Source organism: Cynara cardunculus (genome assembly GCF_001531365.2).
Source record: "Cynara cardunculus var. scolymus isolate 2C chromosome LG 16, CcrdV1, whole genome shotgun sequence".
Lineage (NCBI taxonomy): Eukaryota > Viridiplantae > Streptophyta > Magnoliopsida > Asterales > Asteraceae > Cynara > Cynara cardunculus.
Window position 1 is genome coordinate 9246837 of NC_037543.1, and position 10852 is coordinate 9257688.

At 32.0% G+C, this 10852-nt stretch overlaps 1 protein-coding gene across 1 annotated transcript; it reads right to left on the reverse strand.

Moving 5' to 3' along the window:
* Positions 1 to 7113: 7113 nt before the first annotated feature.
* LOC112529242 (ubiquinol oxidase 2, mitochondrial-like) lies at positions 7114 to 8900 on the reverse strand. The gene is made up of 4 exons (XM_025140418.1): positions 8538 to 8900; positions 8023 to 8151; positions 7406 to 7894; positions 7114 to 7297 (listed from the first exon to the last, which is right to left on the reverse strand). Exons 1-4 carry the CDS (start codon positions 8856 to 8858, stop codon positions 7238 to 7240), a joined length of 999 nt encoding a protein of 332 aa, XP_024996186.1. The 5' UTR covers positions 8859 to 8900; the 3' UTR covers positions 7114 to 7237.
* Positions 8901 to 10852: the final 1952 nt, after the last annotated feature.

Below are 10852 nucleotides of genomic sequence, written 5' to 3' on the forward strand. Positions count from 1 at the left end.
GGTTAATTTTGTGGTAATTGGTAAATGCTTTAGGTTAATTTTGTTGGTTAATTTTGTAGGCAATTAGGCAAATCAAATGGAAATGTCAAATTTTAGGTTAATTTTGTAGGCAAATAAAAATGTTACTAAACCATTGATTTTGTGCCCCCTACAATATATTTTTCTGCGTCCGCCACTAGGCTGAGGGTAAGACTCTTAGGGTGCGTTTGGTTTGCAGGAATGTTTCTGAGGAATTTGGATTTGCAGGAGGGATTTGGATTGAATTGGATTTAAAATCCATTCCTGTGTTTGGTTTGTAGGATTTGGATTGGATTTGAAATCCATTCCTTTATAAATCATGTTTGGTTTGTAGGATTTGGATTGTGATTTTTTTTTCTTTTGTAATTATTTTAATCACCAAATCCCTTTCATTTTCTTAAACCTATCTATTTAACCAACAAACCTAAATATTTAACAATCAAACTTTTTCATCCAAAATGCATATTTAATCAACAAACATATTAATCCAAAATACATATTTAACAATCAAAATTTTCCATCCAAAATACGTATTTAACCATCAAACTCGTTAATCCAAAATACAAATTTAACTACCAAATTGTTCTTCCAAAACCACACATTTACCCTCCAAAATTTTCATTCATTTAAAACCCAATTGACGTAAGCTTCCCTATCCGCTTCTTGCAAATCCCAAAACATGTTCACCTTTTCAGGATCGTCTCTTATCAATGAAATTACTTTAAACTTCTCCGGTTGGGCCAATGTTTGCATTTTGATATCTCAGAAGTGATCATCCAACGTTTCTTATCAAGTTTTTCTTCTCGTTCGACGCCCTTGTTAAGTTTGTTCGCCATTTTCTCCAAATTTAGTAACCACATTACTAAATCCCTCGGCTATGGGATCTACTCGACGTTTTCTCTTCTTACCACGCGCACTTGAAGTTTCTTTAGATTGCGTATTTGCATTCCCACCGTGAACATGGACAACTATCTTAAACCATTCCAATGACTCTTGTCTCCTTTGCCTATGTAACCATCTTGTTAAACTAAGTCGATCCATTTCTTGTCCAATTACTCAAATTGTTAAACATATAGAAGCTGTAGTGTTTATCGGCAATATATCAATACATTATCATCTAATAAAAGCTATATGTGAAATATCTCATATTCATTCCGACCTTTTTCCTTGAATGATTTATACTTGAACAAAAGCTTGAAAATATGTAATTTATTTCAATCCAAGTCTTGAGGCATTCCCAACCTCAAATGAGAAGTTGCTCCAGTGAGTTTTTCTTTTTATATTTGGTGGATAAAAAGCAAGGATGTAGAAATTAGAAAGACTTGGGTATATGGTAGCTGCAAGCTAAGTACCTAGCATCTCTAAAGACTACACACCATTAACAATATGAGATGGTTGTAATTGCAAAGGTACCAGAAATGATATATGTCATATTGTATGCAACAAAGAACTAGGGTTGAACGTGTTACTGGTTTTGTTCTTGCTATATGGGGGATATTGTTTTATTCTCGCTTATTGAGCACAATGACAGAGCAGTTCAGGGTAGGTTCTTGAAGCTTTTAATGCACCAAACCTCAACACTGGGATTTAAATGATATGCCCATTTGTACAGCATAACATGTACAATCTTAGAGAAGGAGCCCAAATGCAAGTTCTAGAAAGTGATCATGTAATTATTTGTGGATTTAATAGTCATCTGAGCTTCATATTAAAGCAGTTGAACAAGTATCATGAGTTTTCTGTGCGATTAGGTACAACTACATCTAGTTAATGCCTTCAATATTTTAACTTCTCTATGTTATATAAGTGCATTTAAGTGTAATATATCATAAGAACTCATAAACAGGAGGCAGAGAATTCTTCTTTTGTCCGATATCCCAAGGAAGCAAATGGACAAAATTGTCGATTAAGGCCTTAATCATTTCATGTGCAACACGTTGGTTTGGTTAAGGCCTTAATCATTTCAGATGCTTCTTTGCATAAGACCCCCAAAATGCAGTCCAAAAAAAAATGCTTCTCAGATGCTTACTGTAGTAGAAAAAAGCATCAAATTAAAACCCCCAAAATGCAGACCAGAATCGAGAAACAAGACAGGAAGAAGTTAAAGAATCAATAAAATACTACAAAAGGGGTTATATGATTTACCTGCTGAATGATGGGAGAAGGCGGAAAACAGGAAGGGCGGTTTAGGGCGCAGCTTCGCAAGGGGAAAGGAAGGCAGCACCAGCGAGGAGGCAAACCGATTAGGGCACAGCTTCGCAAGGGACGAGACGAGAAGGGAGCACCGGCGAGGAGGACTGGTTAGGGCAGGAGGAAGCGATGGGAGGGAAGCGATGGGAGGAAGTCTGGGTGAAGGAAGCGGGAGGAAGGTGGGTGAAGCAATCGACAGGAATCGATGGGAAGGAGAAGCCCGGATTTGGATTTCAAATCCCGCTGGTTTGCAAATGATTTCCAAATCCCGCGTCTAATGGATTTTAATGAAATCCCCGGATTCCAAATCCCTCCAATTTGGCAAACCAAACACAGGATTGAAATGAATTTTAAATCCAAATCCCTCCAATTCCATTCTATTCCTGCAAACCAAACACACTCTTAATTTTGATTTATGTTTTGTTTTATTCAATGGCGGATCTAGAATTTGTAGATAAAATTTGTAGATAGTAAACTTATCATGATGTAGACAATTAAATTTCGGTAATAGAGATTGTAGTAAGATAATGAAGATTAAAGTGTTGGTTTTGTGTTAGTAATAAAAAATTTAAATGGTTTATATAGTGGAGTTGATGAGGAAAAAGACAAAATAGAATAGTATTGTATTAAAAATGAGCAAAATACTAGGAAGAAAAAAAGAAAATCGGACCAATGGTTGGGGCCTTATGCACCGCGCACTAGCCGGTACGTAAGGGTGGTCAAGCCATCACATGAGGGTCAGTCCTCGGTCAAAGCAACTTTTTTTGGCTATTTGTCCCCATTCACATGGCTTGGTGGGTAAAGAGTAATGTAGGGTTAGTTTTTCAAAGTTTTAAAATTTAGGGTTAAAAATGTATTTTTAAATAATTTAGGGTTATTCTGACAATCCCATAGAAAATGTATGGCGGTGGGATGATACGACATCGTTTCGGAAAATGAGTCAAAAACGTAAACGTTTCGTAGAGAAATACGTTTTTACCATTCTAGCCTTTCATTTCTGGTGATATTCGTTAAGCCACCAAAACTGCATATGGTCGAATGACTATCGTACCCCTAGACCAAAACTTTGTCATTTTAAAGGCAAAATATTATTAAATAAATTTAAAAATTTCATGGTTGATATAATAATTGATTTAAATACATCTAAAATTGTGAACAGGTCAAACCGTCAAAGTAGAAAAGAAATTGAGTTCGAGGAAAGGGAGGGTATAATGGTAAATTTAAGGTCGAAAGATGCCATACGCAAGCTTTTCTTGGGCTCCAAGCATGTTGAGCAACTTCCAAGTGGAAATTTATCAGAATATTCGTTTACCTAAAAATGATTATTTTAAATAATTTCCCATTTTTTCCTCTTTATAAACATAAATATATAATAATTTTATACCCTCTTCATTAACCTGCAATAATGGCCCACGTATATGTGCATGTACCATGTAGACCCCACATGTTTCTAAATTAAAATTTTATATTACTAATTTAGATAATTATATTAATTTTGTAGTAATGTTTATATAATTAATTTTACTATAATAATTTACTAATTACAAAGTATATTATTTATTGAAAATATTTCATTTTATGTGAAAATTAAAACTAAGGGGCTGTTTACCAACACTTATCCAGGTAAGTGCTTACCGGAAAAATTCAAAACTATCAATTACATATCGGGTAAAATTTTAGACCACCAAAACGGTACGTATGCAACAATTAACCTAGTAAGCGCTAACCATGTTAAGAGTCGTCGTTTCACTTACCGAGTGAGACTCTCAGTCCGTGACTTCGCTCTTACCGGGTAAGATTTTTGGTCTTACCGCGTAAACGCTTACCCGGATAAGCGTTTGGTAAACGGTCTCTAAGTATTTAAAAACATCTTTCATAAATATATAATTGTTTTTTTTATCAATAGAAGACATTGAGATTACTTGTTTGAGAGAAAAATAATATTTTATTAAATGTACTGAATATTTTAATAATACAATTAATGATAAAATTATTAAAATAGAGTAACTGTAAGAGTTGGATACAAATTTTTTTCCAGAGATTTTAATTTTTAGTACTTTATTTTAAAAAAATTATAACATAATTGTTACAAATGTTCTAAAATGTGCATGCACAATTGAGTATGATAATCTTAAATTTGAGGCTGAGGGACTCTTAATTTTGATTTATGTTTTGTTTTATCCAATGACGGATCTAGAATTTGTACTGAACGAGTGTACTTTTAAGGTGGATTAAGGACTTGTAAAGTCGTCCGATGTTTATTTTTTGGCGAATTCCACCGTTTCAAGAAATTTTGTAAACAAGTTGATTTCAAGAAAAAAAAAATCGGTATTTTGCTATATATTTCGAAAGACTTTTTCTATATGTATGTATTTCAAGGGATTTTTTCAATTTTTTGGTTCTCTTTCCATGTATTTTCGGGATAAAAATAACTTTTTTCCGAAATCATAGTCTCATTATGTTCCACCAATGGAATTAAGACATAATGAATTTTATTTGTTTTAATTTTTTTAATTTATGTTCACATGGTATCTCCAATTATATTTATTTATGTCATTGATGGACAAAGAAAATTTAGAACAAATGATTTATCTGTATATTTTTAATATATCAATTTAGCATCAATTTGCACCTTTCATACACAAAAAAAATTCTACTTGCAAAAGTCGGTTAAGCGGGTGCACAGGGATCCCGATGATGCTTCATAGGTCCCTTGAGTTCTATTCTTTGTCCTTATCGATTTTATTTTATGTTTTTGTATGATTTTTAGAGATTAAAAATGTATTCAGTTGATTATTAATTTTATAGAGCATTAGGTCATAGTTTATCGGTTAATCTATGCAGTTCAAACAGTAGGTTCTATATATATATATATATATATATATATATATATATATATATTTATTTATTTATTGTAACTTAAATTTAAGAGTTTTTAAGAAATTAAACATAATGTAATGTTTAATAATATGGAAAGATATTAGTATGAATATATATTCTTGCATGTGAATATATTTGCAATCGAAATTTTGTAAAATTTGTTAAATTATTTGAAATATATATAAGCGAAAGATCGTGTGAGAATAAAAGTTAAGGTGAAAAGTGTAAGAAAAGATATAGATCATTGATCACATTTAATCCAAACACACCCGTTAATTGCGCTTAATACGAGGATTAATCTGGTGCATTTCATCCTAATTAATGTGCATTCAATTGTGGAGATATGTTCTTACGTTTCTCACCTTAATTATCCTTATCACTGAAACTCAACTCTATATATATTGAGTCAGGTTCCGGTGAGAAGAGAAGTTATGATGAGAAGCGTAGGAAGAGATATTCACCTTTTAATCAGTCATAATTGAATGCCAACATTTATGAGGTGCACCAAGATATATGCACAAGATCAATTCTCTTCTAAAGCGTAATTTATGAGTAAACATGAGATTAAAAGTGATCATTGGTTCAAATATTTTCTTATGTTTCCTTACTATAATTACTCTTCTCACACAATCATTCGCCTAATATATATATATATATATATATATATATATATATATATATATATATTCTTGAGAATATTTTTTAAGGCAGAGTTCAATCGAGAACGCTTTCATTTTACAAAAACACGAGAACATCATTTTACTATAAACAATCACATGTGATACTATTATTTCATTATTTTATCATACATGATGCATATGTGATACTAAATCATATACATGGACGACTTTTGATGTGATCTAGGTTGTAGGCCAAGTCCTCATTCCACCACTAAACCCCCTCACATGTACTATCACATGTAATAAATGTGTTATTTTAATAGTACGATCCATCAAGACCATCACATGTGATACTAAATCATAGACGCAGACGACTTTTGATGCGACCTAAAGTCGCATGACACAGTATCCGCATACCACCAGGTCCTCTCACATGTATTATTACATATAATAAAGATGTTCTTGTATTATTATAAACTAAAGATGTTTTCGTTTGAATCTTCACCTATATTTTTATTGATTAGAAAATTAATGATATTGTCGGCTCCCTTAGTTTGACATTTGGTTGAACATTAATTAGATTTTAGGATTTGAAGTTAACTACCGTTGACTATGATATATTCATATTTATTCCAGAAAAACAATTAAATAATTAAAAATATAAAAAAATAGTCGAATAATAAATAATTTTATATTAGAATTACGTGTATAATCGTATATATGATTCATGTGGAACACACGTCACGCCGTACACTCATCTTTACATTGATTATTAATGTAAAATCACATATAATTTTACATAAGATTTAATCGTTTTTCATTCTTTTGTTTAGTTATTTTTTCGTTTGAATTATCCCAGAAAATTACTTACTTTTGAAAAAAATTGATTAAATTTTTACTAAATAATACAATATTCATAGAATCTATACTATATTATAAAACATTTAACAGAAACTCTTAAAAACCATTTTTATGCATGAAGTATTGTTTATTGATGCATATTACTTAAAATTCAAGATTACAAATAAATTGTGCATAAGTACAACTTATTAAAGCTTCATGTTTGAATTCGTGTAACTAACTGCAGATAAACGTAATCAAATAAATGATAAATATCTTAATTTAAATATAAAAAATCTAAAATATAATTAAGATAATTATTGACTTCCAACAAAATACTTGATTATTATTATTATGTTTATAAAAAATTATATTTTTAAACTAAAAATAAAAAAATGAATTAAAGAAATACAGATAAAATGAAAAATTTTAAATAGTTAGTTTGTACTAATATTAATATTTTTTTTTCAATTTTTTATGATATCTTCATATTTATATTTTATTCAAAAAAATAAAAACATCATCGTTTTATCAAAACCACATAAAACTGTATTATAATATCGACTGAGACAAAAAAAAACATTAAAATTAAGATGTATCTCGCTAGATTCTGCGAGTAGCATTCTAGTTATACAAAACATATACAACCTACGGTATAAACTTTTATACACAACCATCGGAATCGTTCGTTAATGGTAACCAATCGGAGCAGGGTACTCCTTGAGCTCATGCCCTCCACACTGAATGTCCTGAAATAAATTAACAAATTAAAATTAACGACTGCTTATAGCGACGGATTTTTGAAATTTAGCGACGGATTTCATAGACGAATTTATAAGATTTAGCGACGAACTTACAGATGCATAATGATTGAGATCACGATGATGTGCTTCGTCTGCACGTATAACCCTAACCACATCTTTCATTGTCGAGTTTTGTGGTAAGCACCAGTAATCTATGGCGATGGCAGGTGCCGGCATGTCTTCCATCACCCCTTTCTCCAGATCGTTCAGAAACTCGGTGTACGAATTCACCGCCTCTTCCTCAAGGTAGCCTGTGATGCGGTGAGCAAGTTTTGGCGACGCCAGATACGCTAGAAAGTACGCGTTAAAAAACACGCCTTGGACCGCGAACACTAGGGCACGTTCATGCCATTTTGGTCGGTATACATCGATGAATGTCATTAGATGCATTCTCTCATTTTCGGCTTCTTCTAGTAACGCCTTGATCCAGCCACCGCTTTGCTCGAATCGACGTAACGATTTGGCGTGCAACAACATTCCTCCGACCATTCCAGGCACCGCAGCCACGGTTTCTAGCAGAACCGCGTGGTGTATGTGTTTTTTCTACAACAATTTCAAAGCCATTGTGAGCTACCCAGAAATTAAAAGGTGTCGCGAAAGGTATCATAAACACTTGCGACGCTTCATTTGTCGCGAATTTCGAACTTTTGCTACACCTTTTTATACAATACCTGAAAGTAGAAATGTGTTGGATACTTGAGGGCTTGGACGATCCCAAATGCAATTTTATCATTCCAAGTGACTGGCTTGTGATGCTTCTTCATATCAATGGAGGTATCTGCTTCATAAGCCTCCCATGGCTGTTACAACAAAAATTAATCCGTTAGTTAATCGACTTCTAATTAAGCATATATAGCCGTAAAACCGATGGTTGATAGTGTCAGCCTCGTTAAATTACTCGTCAAGAGAGCCTTTAAGGATAGAAGAAAGGTTCCAACATATATTAAGGAGAAATGGTCAAAGTCTAACTGATTTGGACTCCTATGCGCCCCTTCCAATGAAGGTTTATGGGCATATATTGCCATCCCTAGAGTGGTAGACTTTGATTCTGATAATATATGATGATATATGGAATCCGGATCAGATTATTTTTCGAAAGAGCATTGAAAAGAAAAACGAGGTTCCAACAATAAATTGAGAAAAAAAGAGACCAAGTTTAGCCAATGTGGATTGCACGACTACATACCCGAAAACAGTTCCATTTCCAAGCGGATCCGTCGGCTTTGGTGAGCGATGGTGGAGCTATCCCCCAATAGCTCGACACTGCTTTCTGATCGTTGTCCTCTTTCTTGTTTGTGCCTAAATCAGAAGCATGTGCACTCCAGTTACGAGCATGCATGGCCAAAACCCTAGCAGTTCCAATGGTTGTATCCATTGGAATCTTGGAGGGCCCCATTATAGACGAACGGGAGGCAAAATGTGACGTTGTAGAGAACAAACGAGGCCTCAGTTGCATTAATAGCAACTGAGACATCTTTGTTGCCGCAACGGCATGGTTTCGGTTCATTTTGAAATCAAAATCTAGAGAGAGAGAAGAATTAATATGAGATTTGATGGTGAAAAAGTGAGGATGGTACAAGGGTTCTTATATGTTACAGGAGGAAGTTGACATGATCCATGAAAGATCAAGGAGAGATCGAATTCGAGATCAAGATGACGTCAGGTCAACCATGAAAAGTCTTTGGTCAAGCTCTAATTAGTGGAATAGTTTGACCCGTTCGTCAACGACATTTTTTATTTTAATATTTAATCGATAAATTTTTAGTTGAAAAGTATTTTAGGTGCTTTTAAGAGAAAAGAAAGAGAAGATGTTTTTATTAATATACCCTTAAAATGTATAATATTTTTAATGTGAAAGATTCGGTAGTTTTATTTAATAAAATTTTAAAGGCTTTTAATTTTTTCGCTTTCTTTTCCTCTCACATTTGAGTGGAAAGTTTTGAGAGAAAACTTATTATTATTTTCTTTCGCTTTTCTTCTTTTTATCTCTCCTAAAAAGGTTTCAAAAACATATTGTTAGTATGTTAAATGTGAAATTTTGAACAAGACTTTCAAAATTTTGGGGTTTAATTTTACATATTTTAAGGCATTTTCATCAATTTGTGTAAAGCTATAGTCCAAATTATTTGGGTTCAAATTGTCAGTTGTTTAGGTTGGGATTCAAATTAAAGCTTTAGGTTAGGTTCAGATTGTTGATCGTTTACGATTAGCGTCCTTCTATGCTTAACGTATCTGTATTGATGTTATCTCTTATACAATGCCATCAGAAATTCTGGATATAATAAAGCCTCAAAAAAGATTGAAACATACTGTTTCGAACCTAATTTAATATTTTATAACTTGGAAATAAATTATTCTAATAGATATTGTTGATGTTTTTTCATCATAATGTATTGAATTTTTGTTGTGTCAATACAACAAAATTAATTTTATATGACCTTTGAAATATCTAAGCATTCTAATAAAATATTTAAATAAGACCTAAGTTTATATGATTAAACTATAGAACATAAAAGTGTACAATAGCTTTATGTAAAGTTTTCAGGTGTTTCAACAAGTTTTTAGTACATTTTTAAAATAAAATGTCATGTTAGATATTTTAAAAATTGTCATATAAATATAAGTGTTCTATAAAAGGTGGGTTTATGAGACTTCTGAAAAATGTTCATATAAAATAGTTCATACAACACTTTATTTTGAAAGTGTTCTAATTCTTTTGTTAAAACCTCTATAAACATGTTGTAACACTTTTAGATAGAACGATTTATAGTTTGGTCTTATAAACTTTAGGTTCTATAAAATGTTTTATCAAAACGCTTAGACATTTTACACGCTCTATAAAACCAATTTTATTATTTATGCTTTTAAAAAACATATTTTAGACAAATTTTTTTCAAAAATATATCTTTTAATATACTTTTTTTTTAAATAGACGGTAGTGGACGAGGGGATTGCTTTTTCCTTGAACAGTTCTTTCAAAAAACGAATCGATCTGATTGATGAGTTATAAGAAGACAATTCATGATTCAAATGCTTAATAATAATAATAAGAAATGATCAAATTGAATTTAACTAAATATTTAAATATTATTATTTTATTAATAGTTTTCGTGTTCCATTTCTCTTTTTCTTGCTTCATTAACTTTACGTTGGCTTCCGTTAATTGCACGCCAAGTTCCTTGGAATCAAATTTAAAACCAATGACAAAAATATTACAGCTTTAATTAAAAAATATCCAAATAAATAAACCAATCACTTACTTAAAAAAGTCGTTTACCAAATACTTGCCCGGTAAACGTTTATCGGTAAAATTTAATACTATCATTTATTCACCATATAAGATTTTAGTCTACCAAAATGGTATCATATGCAACAATTTACCCGGTAAGCGCTTACCGTAGTAAGATTCGTCGCCCTCACTTACTGGTAAGACTCTTGGTCCTTGTCTCGTTCTTACCGGGTAAGATTCTTGATCATTATCATATTAATCCGGTAAACTAA